The 16,483-nt window shown below is 41.6% G+C and overlaps 1 protein-coding gene across 2 annotated transcripts in view; it reads left to right on the top strand.

Moving 5' to 3' along the window:
- The window catches only part of SV2C (synaptic vesicle glycoprotein 2C), a 240,986-nt gene that overhangs the window by 25,289 nt on the left and 199,214 nt on the right, over positions 1 to 16,483 (top strand). Inside the window, exon 2 of one of the 2 annotated variants that reach the window (XM_077139397.1) lies at positions 15,545 to 16,221. In XM_077139397.1, coding sequence (XP_076995512.1) covers positions 15,645 to 16,221 — 577 coding nt within the window. In that variant the 5' untranslated portion in view covers positions 15,545 to 15,644. Of the gene's footprint in view, positions 1 to 15,544; positions 16,222 to 16,483 lie in introns of those variants that run through there. The other variant, XM_077139398.1, reaches the window with a different exon arrangement.

The following is a 16,483-nucleotide window of genomic DNA, read 5'->3' as shown; positions in this document are numbered from 1 at the left end:
AAAGGGAGCAATTTTCTCAACAGAATTTATTTTTAAAGCATTTTGTGAATATCAGTGGTTTTATTTTTGAAATCAGTAGTTTATCTGCAGATCCTTTTAAACTTTACATTATGCCTAAGTTAGCAAAAATAATGTTTTAAGAAAAGATTATTCACATCTAACCTACACAACACAGCAGGCAAACATTGAAGATGTTTGTTTTTCAGGATAGTTTTCTGGAAGTGTGTGTCTAAGCTAAACATAGAGAACCTTTTTTTTAGGGCCACAGTCCATTGTTGGCAGGGGACAGAGAAATCAACAAAAGAACATGTAATGTGAGAGCAACTTAAAGGTTTTTTTAATGTTTGTAAGAAACCTTTTTTAATTCTTGCCTTTTAAAAAGTAATAACAATTAGAGACCTGGGCAGGGTTTGTAGAACTTCCTGTAAAGAAGTGTTTTAATTTCTGTTCTTTAATGTTAGGCTTTTGAACTCAGGTGTTCTTGAAATTCTACTTCTTGACTTAACAGAAGGGAAAATACCTTTCTGCTCTGGGAAAGTTAAATACCTCTGTTCCATAAAGGGAAAGAAAATATTGGTTTGCATTGGATAATATTAAAATCATTTTATCTGTAAGCAAGTGAAAGACTGTCTTGATTTAAAAGCTATATAACGTTTGGATCAGATAGAAGCAAGTAAGTGGCGATGACTTGTTAGTTTGGTTAATTATGGCAAAAATAAATAGATTTGGCTGTTTGATATCGTGCAGACAAAGAAAAGTCTGGCTAATTGTTGAGCTATATCTTGTGTTGTTTTCTTGTAGCTGACCACTGTTGACTTTAGAGAAGAGTGGTTAGTTCAGTCACTCAGCCAATAACTGGCATGCTAGGGATGTGACTATCTGACTTTCTTTTACTTTTCATAGTTTTTCTGAATTTTTTCACAAATTTTTTTTGTGATCTTTTGCTTTCAGCCACTTGGAGAGAGAGACTGAAAAGAAGAATTTGTATTAGAGAACTAATTGTCCTATTTATTGTATTACTACATATACCTTAAGATGCATGAAGATTGCAGTGAAGGGGGAAGAATGAAAAAAAAAGGGAAAAAATGATAGGATCAGTTCATACATGTTCATAAATATTCCATTTTTCTTCTTTCTATTCTAATAGCACAGGAGATTAAATGGCTAAATCTCTCGAGATTTTAAAAGTCGCCCCATTTAATATTTCAAATAAGAACAACTGAGACAATGTGTATGCATACCTGATGTTGGAAATCTGAGGGGGAAAACACTAATGAAATATGTTATTTCTTACACGCATGAGTTCCTTTCTTATACAGTCAGGTGTCTAAAACATGTTTGTGCCTAGAAAAGATATTTAAAGTCACAATGACTTAAGTCAAATCTTACTTTCCAAAGAAATCGAGTAACACTTAGTGGTTACATTATGTTATCAGAGGTCTTGTTCTTCAGAGGAATAACCACCCACAGTATTTTCAATCACCCACCAACCGTAAATGGTGTTCCTGTGTCCCCAGCAGTGAAATGCATGCACATCACAAAGGACAGACCTCTCTCTTTCTTGAGGTCTTCATCAGAGAAGCTCTGCTGAGCAGGGCAGAAGTGGTGGGACTCCATCCAAACAACCAGAAGGGCGGGCCTGGGGGAAGCGAGGCGTGGAGTCTGATTTGCTGAGCTCATTAGGAAGTAGGTAGAAAGGAGGGAAGGAGGGAGGGACAGCGTGCTATGTAGCCTCCTCTGTGGCTGCTTCTTTGGGGATCCACTTGGGTGGAATTGCTTTGCTTGGATGAGGTTAGTAGGCAGAGCGCTCCCTCAAGCAAAGGCGTGTTCCTGAATCTCCAATTAATCAAATTCAGCAAACCTTCGGTGTTTGTGGAGTTCACATCAAGGGCAGTCCCCAGGCTGCTGACCTGGAGTGATTGTGCTGAGCCTGCAGTTCCATCACGGGGGCTGTGAGGCTGGTGTGCAGAAGTGAGTTTGGGGAGGGAGTGAACCTAGCAGCCCACCAAGACCCCCATCACTGAGTTCTTCTCTTGTTCTCAGTTGGCCTTCCTGCAGAAAGCAGAGCATGAGAGTTTGCATTTCAGCATGGTTTGGCAATTGAAAGACGGCGGGTTTCGGAAGCAGAAGTCTTAGACTTGAGTCCACCTTTGATACAAACTGGCTCTTTGTGATGCTGGGCCAGTTCTAATCCATACCTCAACCTCAGTTTCTTTATAAAATCCACCCCAAGTGCTTCATGATGTTGTCCTGAGGATCAAATGAGGTGTAGTGTATGTGAAATTACTTTATAAATGTCAATGTGCTGTACGGAAGGCACACCATAAATGTGCCTCACCACACACTCAAGGCTTGGAGTTGAGTACAGCCTATGTTGCACTTTATGTAATATGCACCAAGCAAGGAAACATTTTGGGGAGTGGGAGATGGTGGAAGCTAATAGGTCAGATTGAGTCCACTTGCATTTAGAGAGCCTTTTAGGATCATTTAAATCACTGGTGCCAAAGCTCTCACTTGAGTAAAAAATTTGCTTTGGAGCAGACCATTTCCAGCCAGGAGGAAATGCTTTGGGTTTTTTTTTTTTTTTTTTAACCATTCAAAAATATGTAGGACTAGTCTTCAAAGCCCAGGTGTACGAAATTCTCTATCAAATTGTACTTGTTTGAAACTGTTATGTATCCCCAGAAAAGCCATGTTCTTCTAATCCAGTCTTGTGGGGGCAGACCTATTGTGTTTGGGACCTTTTGATTAGGTTGTTTCCATGGAAATGTGACCCATCCAATTTTGGGTGGGACCTTTTGATTAAATTATTTCCATGGAGGTGGTCCCACATAATTCAAGGTGGGTCTTTGGAGCCCTTAATGAAGAGAATAAAAGACAGGAAACTTTGAAAGAGCTCAGAGCCAACTCAGAGAGGATGAAGCCAAGAAGACATCTGGAGATGCAGAAGAAACTGAGAGAGCCATTTGATCCTAGGAGCCAGGAGAGAACGACAGACCTCGCCATGTGCCTACCCATGTGACAGACAAACCCCAGACACCATCAGCCATTTTTGAGAGAAGGTATCCTCTTGTTGATGCCTTAATGTGGGCATTTTCACAGCCTTAGAACTGTAATAAATCCCCTTGCTAAAAGCCAATCCATTTCTGGTATATTGCATCCCAGAGCTTTATAAACCGAACACAAATCAAAACCCAAGACACTGGTCACTTTCAAACAACTCATGTTTGTAACAGTGAATCACCCATTCATTGGCATTTCTTTCAAAAAGCATCAACTACATGCTCGAGTCCATACTAAGCTGCAGCCCTTCCTGCCCTCTGCAATCAGATGAATTTGTCCCTCCTTCTCGGGCCCTGACCTTTTGTGCATGCTCCACGGTATGACGTGCATTCCAGTTGGTGTAAGGGTGTAGGGGGGCGTCCACCCAAGAGTGACTCAGAGGGCACAGCCTGGGTCTCCTGCTACTGCCCGTGTCCCCAGCGCAGGCTCTGCATGCCACAGGCACTCAGTAAGTGGAAACTGGGTTGAAAATTACCATGGCCTGGGAAGTAAACGTTTAATGGCCCTTTGAATGGAGAAAGCGTGGGGTATGCCACATGCCCTTTTCCCTTCTAGGAGGGTCACCATACTCGTTAGCATATTAAATGCTCTGAGAAGGTGTGTAACAACAACAGCAAAAATAACTTTAATTTAATGTTTCATTCAGTCATTCATTCCACAAATATTTTTAAAATGTGTGAGGCATGTTTTAGGAGCTGTTGATGTAGCCAAGAATAAAACAGAAAAAAAAAATATTTTTCTTATGGAGTTTATAGTTTGTGGGGAAAGTCAGATCCTAAATAAATTAAAGATATGGATATGTTGTCAGGTGGTGATAGATAAGTGAAAGAGCATAAAGAGTCCATGTGTGATGCTGTGGGGCACTGGTTTAGATGGTGGTCAAGGGCTCTTTGTAGAGGTGACATTTTAGAGGAGCCCTGCAGGAAGGGACAGAGGGAGCCCAGAAGTTATCTGGGAGAAGAGTGTTCCAAGTAGAGGGAACAGAAAGTACAAAGGCCCTGAGACAGAAGAGAGTGTGGAATGTTGGAGACCAGTATGCTTGGGGCAAAGTGAAGGGGGCGAGGTGTAGGTGTGGGACCAGAGAAGAGGTGGGCAGGAAAGTGCCAAGAAAGCGATGGTAAGGATTTTATCCTAAGTTGAATGGGAAGGAAGCTTTCGGAGAGTTTTTAGCAGAAGACTGGCCATTTTCTCCTATACCTTTCGGAAGGGTTTCTCTGACTGCTTCTAAGGTGCAAAGACGGAACCAGGAGCACCAGGCAGGGACCATGGCAGTATTCAGATGAGACACGAGGTGGCTTGGGCCACCTGACAATGGAGGGTGTGAGAAAGTGACAAGTGTTTCCACAATTTATTTGGCCGTACATCCTCTTTTGGAGGGAAATTTCTTGGAATGCCTTTTGGAAAACACTGCTATATAGTATCAGTGGCAATCATGTATTTCCATCAATCATAAAAGTGCTTTAATACCTTCTTCCCTGGTGCTTGCCTGAGTGGACAGCAATGTCAGAGAATTGAAACATTGAAAAATGATGGAAGGAATGGAAAATTTTTATTTTTTGCAAGCATGGTTAAGTTTGAGTCTCACTCTTCTTGTGAAGCTTAGGTAGGTAGCGGAGAAGCTTAGACTACCTATAGGCATGCCTCAGAGTTACTTCTGGAGGACCTCTGTTGTTGCTCAGATGTGGCCTCAGTCTCTCCAAGCCCAACTCTGCAAGTGAAATCACTGCCCTTCCCCCTACATGGGACATGACATTCAGGGGTGAAAGTCTCTCTGGCAATGTGGGAGAGGACTCCCAGGGATGAATCCAGCCCTGGCACGGTGGTATCAACAATTCCATTCTGACCAAAAGGGGGGAAAGAAGTGTAATTAATAAAATATCTGTGGCAGAGAGAGTTCAAGTAGAGTCGAGAGGTTACTCTGGAGGTCACTCTTTTGCAAGCTTCGGTTAGACATTGCTATCTATTATACCTTGCCAAACCCCAAAAAACAAAACCATTCCAGCCAATCCTAAAGCACATCTAGGGCATTATATAAGATTCTATAAAGATTGCATGCACTAGGTAACTTTTTAGAAACCTACAACCTGCAGATAGGTCCCTGGACCAGGTAAGTCCTGAAATGCAGAGGGGCCAGCCTCTTCAGAACATCAGCTGGTTCCATCCCCCATCCCATATTATCAACAGCCCCTTTCAACATGAAAAAGTTAGAATGGGCACGGCCCAAGTACCTTAAAGACTGGGAGGGAGATCAAAGGTGATGGTAGAGTTACACAAAGAACGTCGGGTTTTACAAATGAGTATGAGTGCTGAATCACTATACTGATATTTCTTTTAGCCTCCAGAACCTTAAAGGAGTAAAACCTAATTTGTGGAAATATAACCCATACCAAATTCTGAAGTCTGTTCTATAACTCACTGTTGCACTGTGCTTTGAAATGTATTGCTTTTTTGTATGTATGTTATTTTTCACAGAAAAGAAAAAAAGTTGATTGTGATGATAAAAAAATATTTACTCCTTCTAGCCTCCAATGTTCTGGAGCAGCTAGAAGGAAAAATCTGAGGGTGGAATGGTAGCCCATGACAAACTCTGGGATCTGTTCTGTGACTACTTGTTAGAAGGGTGCTTTGAAAACTATTTCTTTTTTTCTATCTTTGTTTTGTATATAAGCTTTATTATACAATAGAAAACTAAAAAAAAAGAAAGCAACTTATTTGTTAGTGTGGCCCTCAAAACCCTTGAGGACAGTCCCCGGCTGTCCCCTGTGCCATCCTCTCCCTGACTTGCTCTGCTCAGGGCCTGACCCCTCGCCGTTCTCCCCCGAGAGCCTGAGCCCCGGCTGTTCTCTGAGCTCTGAGCTCCGAGGTCGCAGGGTGGCCTGGCCCTCGCCTTAACCAGGCTTCTGTCCAGACTCGCTCTGCGCAGGGTCTCCTGCCTGGACCCTCTTCTAGAACAGCAGCACCTCCTGCCCTGTCGAACCCGCACTGCCCAATGGGCTAGCCACCCGCCACTTTTGGTTATTTAAATGTAAATTAAATTAAGCTAAATAGACTTTAAAATTCAGTTCCTCAATCGCAATAGTCACATTTCAAGTGCTCAAAAGTGACATGTGGCTGGTGGCTACCTTATTTAACTGCAGTGATGCAGAACATTTCATCTCCTCCTCCCAGAGAGTTCTGCAGGGCGCTGCTGCTCTAATCCCCTTAGTTTCTATTTGCAGTGCTCACTACTACGTAAAATTACATGTTTATTGAATTGTCTTATCTGTCTTGCCACTGGAGAGGAAGCTCCATGTGGTTAGGGGCGCTGTATATCTTGATCAATCTTTTATTCTCAACTCCTAGAAGAGTGCCTGGCACATAATAGGTGCTTAATGAATACATGTTGAATGAATGGGTTGATCTTTTGGGGCCTTCTTTTAATCCCAATGAAGACAGGATTATTGATGGACATCCCTCGTCTCCTTTTCTTCTTCCAGCCCCAGCTAGCCCTGGGTGCTGTAACCCATGTGCTTTGGAAAAGAGTTAAGTCACTGGCTTTTGTTTCTCATCAAGTTTTCCTCACATGGTTTATAGGTCCCAGTGAAAAAAGTAGAGCTGATCACTTTCGCTTTCAGTGGTTATTTCCACATTGACAGATGGGTCCCTTTCCCATCTGGGTCTGTTGAGTACCAGGGAACCATCTGTCTGAATCTGTCTTTGGTCATTTAATGGAACAGAATGTCTCACTGTAATTTAAGGGCAGGAGTTGTGTATTACAGTTTTGTAACTGATTATGCTTCATAATGCAGATTGTTTTGATGTTCCTGAGGTGTCTGTTTCCTGCTAAGAGTGATTGTATCCTGGGAAATATTTAGGGATGGGAATCCAGAAGCACTCCCACTCTTCTTGGGCTTGACCAAAGAAACCCTGAATCAGCCTGCCTGTTTTTCCTGCAAGACTGCTCCTTAAATCCTTTACGAGAAGGATTCAGGTTTACTGAAGGAAGTGGAGGGGAAAGCTGAGCTAAAATGCAGTGCTAGGACTATGAGTATGGCTCAGAGCTTTCCCTTTCTGAATTATCCTCACAGAAGTCTGACCTGTTACCTGCAGCTTGTCCTGTCTACTCCATGATTGAAAATTAAGAAATTGCTCCCCACTGACTGATGTTTTACTTTAGAAGAGGGAATATTTCCTGACCGACCAAATGAATCGGGCAGAAACTAAAGTTTGTGAACAGAGAATATATCATGGTTCTGAGAAACCAGCAAACAAATATAGAAATGAATAAAAAACTTTTATATGTTTATATATGGACTTATGCAGCCTGTTCATTAAATAACTGATATAATAAGAGGAAAACTTCCAAATGCAACTGAGTTACAAAAAGAAGACTTAAATAATAGAAAGATATGGTATTCCTGAATGAGATGACTGAATATTATAAGACTTCTAATTTTTAAACATAGTACAGTTCCAATTAAAATTCTAATTAAAATCTTCTTGAATAATTGCTAAGCAATCCTAAAGTTCATTTGCAAGAGAAAGTAGTTGAGAATAACCAATAAATACTTGAAAAGAATAAGTCATGAGGGGTGTACACATTGATGGATATTAAAATTTAAAACATAACAAATTATGAAAACTAAAACTAACTTGTATGAGGGCAACAACAGATAAAACTATCAGTGGAACAGAATATAAAATGGAGGTATACTAATATAAATAGAAACTTAGTCTCTTGTAGAAGAAGCATTTTAATAAATTCTTTTAAGGTATTAGATTATTTTTTTTTAAATCCTTTCCTCACAATATGGATTAGAGAACAAAACATTAAATAATAAAACTATTAAATAATTAGAATGAATATTTTGCAAGTTTAGGAAGACCTTAGTAAACTTACTAAAAGGCAGAAAGGATAAAAGAAGAAACTTAAAAATGGAGTAAATAAAAATAGTTTAACAGATTTTCATGGCTAAAAGAACATTAGATAGACCATCTGAGAAAAATGTTTACAACAAAAATGACAAAAGTGTTCATATCCTATGCCGGTTTGAAAGGATGTATGTCCCCTAGAAAAGCCATGTTTTAATCTAAATTCCATTTCATAAAGGCAGAATAACCCCTATTCAATACTGTATGTTTGAAACTGTAATCCGATCATCTCCCTGGAGATGTGATTTAATCAAGAGTGGTTGTTAAGCTGGATTAGGTGACGACATGTCTCCACCCATTTGGGTGGGTCTTGATAAGTTTCTGGGGTCCTATAAAAGAGGAAACAGTTTGGAGAATAAGAGATTCAGAGAGAGCAGAGAATGCTGCAGCACCATGAAGCAGAGAGTCCATGAGCCAGCGACCTTTGGAGATGAAGAAGGAAAATGCCTCCCAGGGAGCTTCATGAAATCAGAAGCCAGGAGAGAAAGCTAGTAGATGATGCCGTGTTCGCCATGTGTCCTTCCAGCTGAGAGAGAAACCCTGATCATGTTCACCATGTGCCTTCTCACTTGAGAGAGAAACCCTGAACTTCATCAGCCTTCTTGAACCAAGGTATCTTTCCCTGGATGGATGCCTTTGATTGGACATTTCTATCTTAGGGGGAAGGCTTTCAGTCTCTCTCCATTGAGTACAATGCTGGATCTCAGTTTTTCATATATTCCCTTTATCATATTGAGGTAGTTACCTTTGATTCCTATGTTTTAGAGTGTTTTTATTAGAAAAGGATGCTGAATTTTGTCGAATGCTTTTTCATCAGTCGAGATGATTGTGTGATTTTTCCCTTTTGATTTATTAATGTGCTGTATCACATTAATTGATTTTCTTGTGTTGAACCATCCTTGCATTCCTGATATAAACCCCACTTGTTCATGGTGTATAATTCTTTTAATGTGTTGTTGGATTCAATTTGCTAATATTTTATTGAGAATTTTTGCATCTATGTTCATTAGGGAGATTGGCCTTTAGTTTTCCTTTCTTATAGCATCTTTACCCAGTTTTGGTATTAAAATGATATTAGCTTCATAAAATGAGATAGGTAGAGTTATTTTTTCCTCAAATATTTTGGAAAAGTTTGAGCAGGATGGGTATTAGTTCTTTTTGGAATGTTTGATAAAATTCCCCTGTGAAACCATCTGGCCCTGGCCTTTTCTTTGTAGGAAGATTTTCGGTGACTGGAATCTCTTTACTTGTGATTGCTTGTTGAGATCTTCTGTTTCTTCCTGAGTCAGTGTAGCTTGTTTGAGCATTTCCAGGGATTTGTACATTTCATCTAAGTTGTCTAATTTGTTGGTGTATAGTTGTTCATAGCATCCTCTTATGATTTCTTTTATTTCTTCAGAGTCTATGGTAACACACTCCTTCTCATTTCTGATTTTGTTTGTTTGAATCTTCTCTCTTTTTTCTTTGTCAGTCTTGCTAGAAGCCCATCAATTTTATTGATTTTCTCGAAGAATCAATTTTTGGTCTTATTGATTCTTTCTGTTGTTCTTTTGTTCTCCCATCATTTATCTCTGCTTTAATCTTTGCTATTTCTCTTCTTCTATTTGCTTTGGGGTTAGTTTGCTGTTCTTTCTCAAGTTCCTGCAGGTGTGCTGTTAAGTCCTCAATATTTCATCTTTCTTGTTTTTTGATATAGGCATTTAGGGCAATAAATTTCCCTCTCAGCACAGCCTTTGTCACATCCCATAAGCTCTGACAAGTTGTATTCTCATTTTCATTCATCTCCAGATAGCTACTGATTTCTCTAGCAATTTCTTGTTTGACCCACTGGTTGTTTAAGAGTGTGCTATTTAATTCCATATATTTGTGAATGTTCTTGTTCTTTGGTGGTTATTGAGATCCAACTTCATCCCATTGTGATCAGAGAAAGTGCTTTGAATAATTTCAGTGTTTTTAAATTTATAAAAATCTATTTTGTGCCCCAGCATATGATCTATCCTGGAGAATGCTCCATGAGCACTAGAGAAGAATGTATATCATTGTGCTTTGGGACACAATGACCAAATATGTCTGTAGGTCTAATTCATTTATCAAGTTATTTAACTTCTCTATTTCTTTGTTGGTCTTCTGTCTGGTTGTTCTATCTATAGAGGAGAGTGGTGTATTGAAGTCTCCCACTATTATATGGAAATATCTATTGCTCCCTTCAGTTTTGCCAATGTCTGTTTCATGTGCTTTGGAGCTCCTTGATTGGGAGCATAAAGGTTTATGATTGTTATATTTTTTGGTGAATTGACCCTTTAGTTGGTATACAGTGTCCTTCTTTGTCTCTTATGGTGTTTTTACATTAAAAGTCTATTTTGTCCGATATTAGTATAGCTACTGCTGCTTTCTTTTGGTTACAACTTGTGTGGAAAATCAATTTCCATCCTTTCACTTTCAATCTATTTGTATCCTTGTGTCTAAGATGAGTCTGGTGTAAGCAGCATATAGTTGGATTATGTTTCTTAATCCACTCTGCCATCTGTACCTTTTAATCGGTAAATTCAGTCCATTAACATTCAAAGTTATTACTGGAAAGGCATTTCTTGAATCCACCATCTTATCTTTTTCATTTTATTTGTCAGATCTATAGCTCCCTTTCCCTCTTTCTCTTTGTATTATTTAAATTACCCTTAGTGGTACTCTTCAATTCTGTGTCCTCCTCCAGACCTCCTTCTCCTGCCTTTTTTTTTTTCATCTGGCAGAACTCCTTTTAGTATTTCTTGTAGGGCTGGTCTCTCATTGACAGATTCTTTCAGGACTTCTTTATCTATGAAAACTTTAATTTCTCCCTCAATTTTGAAGGACAATTTGGCTGGGTACAGAATTCTTGGCTGGCTGTCTTTCTCTTTCAGGATCTTGAATATATCATATCACTGCCTTCTTGCTTCCAGGGTGCTAGTTGAGTAGTCTGAACTCAGCCTTATTTGATTTCCCTTTTATGTAGTCGATTGTTTTTCTCTTGCTGCTTTCAGGATTTTCTGCTTCTCTTCAACATTTGACAGACTGGTTATTATGTGCCTTGGGGAAGGCCTATTTGGATTTATTCTGTTTGGAGTTTGTTGAGCTTCTTTGACTTGTATATTTATGTCCTTTATGAAAGTTGGGAAGTTTCCCCCCATTATATCCTCAACTACTCTTCCTAGTCATTTCCACCTCTCTACTCCTTCTGGGACACCAGTGATTCTTATATTTGTGTGCTTTGTTTTGTCTATCATTTCCCTGAGTTCCCATTCAATTCTTTCCATCTTGTTTTGCCATTTGCTGTTTTGAGTCTTCGAAGTCAATTATCCTGTCCTCTATATCACTAATTGTTTCTTCTGTCTCTTCAAATCTGGTCTTGTGTGCCTCTAGAATGTTTTTTATTTGGTCAACAGCGTCTTTAATCTCTGTGATATCTGCTATCTTTCTATTTATTCTTTCAAAATCCTCTTTATGCTCTTCTACTGTCTTCTTGATCTCCTTTATGTCATTTGCTGTCCCACTTATTTTATTAAGTAGAGTTGTGTTAACATCTTTGATTAGTTGTTCCAGTGTCTGTCCCCTCTGGTGTTTTAATTTGGTCATTAGGCAGGGCTATGTTTGTCCGTATTGTGATATGCTTAGTGATCTTCTGCTGTCTTCATGGCATGTAAACATCCTGATTGATTTACTTTGGGAGTTGATTTCTTTCAGTAGTCTAAGGCCTTGTGTTTGTGGGATGGTTGTACAGCAGAGAGCAGGGCACGGGGTGGAGCACGCAGTGTGCTGATTTGTTTCAGGGCAGGGATGGGCGCAGGTTGGGATGTTATGCTGGTGCTTGTGAACGTGGGTGCCCAGCAGCCAGGGAGGATGTAGCTGTGCAGGTGCACCAGTCTGGCAGGCATAACCCTGGCATGCACTGGTCTAAAGCCTGGCGCCCTTTGTGTGCATGCTTAGAGCTGTGGCAGCAGGTCAGTGTTACACCTTCATGGATTGGCAGCAGCTGTGACCTGGCTGCACAGGTCGGCACTTTCTCAGAGCTGGGAAGCGAGGCTGAGGGCTGTGCACATGTGCGGTTCTAGGACTACTGTAAACTGTGCTTCCCAGAGCTGAATGACGTGAGTGGAGGCCCGTGCGCATGTGTGGGCCTGGGAGAGTCGTAAAGGGATGCGCTAAGCTCAGGGAGGGCGGGGTGAGGCTGTGCTATGGGGTGGGGGTGGGGGTGGGAGTAGCCTGGGTATGGAGGTTAGTGTCTGTAACCTTTATGTGCTGACAATAGCCTGCAGGGAACAGGGAGGAGGAGGTAGTACCGGGAGGTGTGCAGGAGAGGTGGGTTGGGTGCACTTGGGGTGGGGGTGTGGGGCAGGTACATGCACCGGGGGCGGGTGGGGTGGGGATGCCTGGAACATGGGGAATGGGGGTGAGTGAGGGGGTTCAGTTGCAAGGGGTATGGGGTAGTTGCCAGTCACAGGGCTGTGTTAGTGAGGGTAGCACACCCAAGGAATGCAGCCTGGCTTACTTTCTAGTCCTGTGTTCCCATCCGTGCACTCCTGTGGGCTCCATGCCTCAACCCCAGGCTCCAGCTTTCTGCCTCTCAGTTCCTTGGCCTCTGCAACCAGGGCTGCCCCGTGTGGTGCAGAAGGCTCTCCCGGGTCAGCCACACTCCCAAATCGCCACCTCAGTCACCCTCCTGTCAATTCTCTAATTTTTCCATGGAGCAGTACTAACCTTGAGCTACTCTATTCAGCCATCTTCTAGGAAGTCAGGGAAACTTGAATTTAAAAGAGGATTTATATACAAACAGTTCCTTGTTTTGCACCAGAATTAAAACTAAGATTTTTGCAAATAGCACTTTTTTCAAAGTTGAAATAGTTAATTATAAAATTCCTTTTTAAATTCATTCCTGCAGTGATTAGCTTACTAGAATTATCCATTTCTCTAGTCATAACCACGGCATTCAAGACGTAATGCCTGGTGCCTCTTATGGAGATGGCTTCCATCCAAGGAGCTTTGGGGAGGGATTAAAGCCTTTCAAGCATGTGGTAAGAATATTTATGGCTGCAAACAAAAGCAGAAAAGCCAAGGGCAGTAAACGTATTTACTATTTATTAGAAAAGCTATTGTGGAAATTTTCTGTGACTAAAAGCCACTGCCTATCATGGCAGTGAGTGTTATAGTGGTTTGGACCCTGATTTCCTGCCTGCTGGCCTTTGTTTTCCCTAATGGCATTTTTGGCTCTGGTTGTGTAACTGGAAGCAGTGGTATAGTGGTGTAGTGGTTGTGGTAGTTAGATTCAGTTGTCAACTTGGCCAGGTGAAGGCACCTAGTTCTGTTGCTATGGACATGAGCCAATGGTACATGAACCTCATCTGTTGCTGATTACATCTGCAGTCGGCTAGGAGGTGTGCCTGCTGCAATGAATGACGTTTGATTTAATTGGCTGGTGCTTAAATGAGAGAGCTCAGCGTAGCACAGCCTAAGCAGCTCAGCGTACCTCATCTCAGCACTCGCAGCTCAGCCCAGGCCTTTGGAGATGCAGAAAGGAATCACCCCGGGGAAAGTTGTTGGAACCCAGGGGCCTGGAGAGAAGGCCAGCAGAGATCGCCCTGTGCCTTCCCACGTAAGAAAGAACCTCAGTGGAAAGTTAGCTGCCTTTCCTCTGAAGAACTAACAAAATAAATCCCCTTTTATTAAAAGCTGATCCGTCTCTGGTGTGCTGCATTCCGGCAGCTAGCAAACTAGAACAGTAGTATAATAGTATAGTGGTATAGGATCCTCCCTTTTATGCATAGTATACTACCCCCAACATTGCCGGTTATCTTTCTCCTTCTACTTCTCCTTTTTCCTGCTTCCTTCCTGAGCTTCTGAGCTCTCCACTCTCCACCACTTTTCTCACTGCCTGCCCATCTTTTCCTACTCTCCTCCTGCCTTTCCTTGCCTCCCTTTCCCTACCTCTCGTCATAAAGAAAGAAAAGAGGGATCAAGCAGAAACATCCTCTATTGAAGCATTTGGCGAAGAGCCTTGTCACCATATGTTTATTGTAATTGGATTGTGTCATCCTCCGGAGTGCAGGCCTGTACTGAGCCGTGTTTCTATTTGTCCACCAGACATTTGTAGGTGTTCAGTGATAATGGCACACAGTCCACTTAGAAACAAACATCCTTTGGGCATTACTGCCGGATTTGTGATGTCTGGATAGTTTAAGTGTATGTTTATAGTAGTCACATACAAGTATTTTATACAAAAGAAAAAAGTAGAAATGACCATTATATATATTAATGCTGCCATAACTTTGAGCTTGGGGAATTTAAAAAGAATGAGTTTTTTACATTTGCATCAGCTTTGTACGAGGGTGGGTCTGATGTTGGCTCACTTGAGCCACCAGAAGAGTCAGCACAGTGACCAAGGGAAAAATAAGTTACCATGAGGTCAGTCCAAATGTAGCGAGCCCAGACAGACGGGCCTCTCAGAGAGAAAGAAGGCCAAGTGATGGGTCAGGCGAGGCTGGAGAGTCTGGTGTCCAAGACAGCAGCTAAGTTCAGGGGCAGTAGGACCAGGTAGGAGGGTATGTGGAGATGCACTGGGGGTGGATGTGCCCATGTCCAGGGGTTAAGGAAAGGGAGATGAAGCCTGGAGTTCTTAGAGGATGGAGTTGAAAAGACTTTGCGTGCAGTTTGCCTCTCCTTGCTGTCTTGCGGGGGGCTGGGGGCGGTTTCTGAAAGGACAGATCCCAGCTGGACAGGCCATACATTCTAATACAACACTTATCAAAGGTACCTGTGAAATCATTTGATGAACTCTCTATTTCCTACAGGTTTGACTGCTATACTTGGGGGGGAAATGCCTCATTGTCAGTTTTGGGTGCAGGTCAGTTTCTGGTATCATTTATTGGAAGGAAACACAATGAAAGTAGCTGGGGGGGTACAATTTTACAAATATATATATTCATGGTGTAATGACATTATACATAGGAATGCTTGTTTGCTTTTTTGTTTTTTTTGCAATGTGAAGAAATAAGGTCAGGCAAGGTTCTTCTACTAATACTCTGGTTTTGTCTTTGCTGGGTGTGTATTTTATCTGTGAGAGATATTCTTTTTCTCAATCAGTGCTCACCAATATAGCACTTTCAAGATGTGTTAGATGACTTCTTTTTTTTTTTTTTTTTACATGGGCAGGCACTGGGAAATGAACCCAGGTCTCTGGCATGGCGGACGAGAACTCTGCCACAGAGGCACTGTTGCCTGCCCTAGAAGACTTTCTCTTAATGTCCTGTTTTATTCTCAGGGTAAAACCTGTGATATTCCATATAAAGTTATTCAGAGTACAAATTTCCTTAAAAACAAAACAACAACAACAATAATAAAAGACTTAAATTCTCCAAGTACCGTTCACACTTGTGCAGAGAACCAGGATGCAGTGTCTATAAGTGTAGTGAGATCAAAGAAGGACAAGCTAATGCTGTGATTTTAGACTATGGGACAGTGAAAAGAAACAAAGAAATGGATGGCAAAAAAAAAAAAAAGACATGGAAAGAAATAATATGTATCCTCTGTTCTTTTCTTGCAGTTCCGTTTTGAACCCAAAGTGGATGATGTCGTCAGAGCTGAGCCACTGACCAGAATCTTCCAAAACTTCTCATCTTTCTCATCCCATCAGTTCAGATAAGATGGAAGACTCCTACAAGGATAGGACTTCACTGATGAAAGGTGCCAAAGACATTGCCAAAGAGGTGAAGAAACAGACAGTGAAAAAAGTGAGTCAGGCAGTGGACCGGGCTCAAGATGAATACACCCAGAGGTCCTACAGTCGATTCCAAGATGAAGAAGACAACGACTCTTACCCGCCCGGAGAAACCTATGATGGAGAGGCCAATGATGACGAAGGGTCAAGTGAGGCTACCGAGGGTCATGATGAAGATGATGAAATCTATGAAGGGGAGTATCAGGGAATCCCCAGTATGAACCAAGGAAAAGACAGCATAGTGTCGGGGGGACAGCTCAAGGGTGATGAGTACAAGGGCCGACAGGAGCTGGAATCGGAGAGAAGAGCTGATGAGGAAGAGCTAGCCCAGCAGTACGAGCTGATCATCCAGGAGTGTGGTCACGGCCGTTTTCAGTGGGCCCTTTTCTTCGTCCTGGGCATGGCCCTCATGGCAGATGGCGTGGAAGTGTTTGTCGTTGGCTTTGTGTTGCCCAGTGCTGAGACAGATCTCTGCATACCAAATTCAGGATCTGGATGGCTAGGTGAGTGGTCTGTTGGTGAGACAAATTCTGAAGTTGGTTTATTTGTGGAAAGCAGTTATCAACAAATAGAATAAATGCTTTTCATCTGGAGCACTGCATTGTTCCCACAATTTGCCATGAAAGATTTCAAGCATACGAAAGAATTATAAAGTGAATAACTATATTTAACTGCCATCTAGATTCTATAGTTATTTATTATATCTTCTTTATCACATATCATCCACCCATCAATCCAGCTTTTTTTTTACCTTTCCCCCCCTTC

Source organism: Tamandua tetradactyla, chromosome 21 (genome assembly GCF_023851605.1).
Source record: "Tamandua tetradactyla isolate mTamTet1 chromosome 21, mTamTet1.pri, whole genome shotgun sequence".
Taxonomy (NCBI): Eukaryota; Metazoa; Chordata; class Mammalia; order Pilosa; family Myrmecophagidae; genus Tamandua; species Tamandua tetradactyla.
This window is presented reverse-complemented; position numbering and strand designations above follow the sequence as displayed.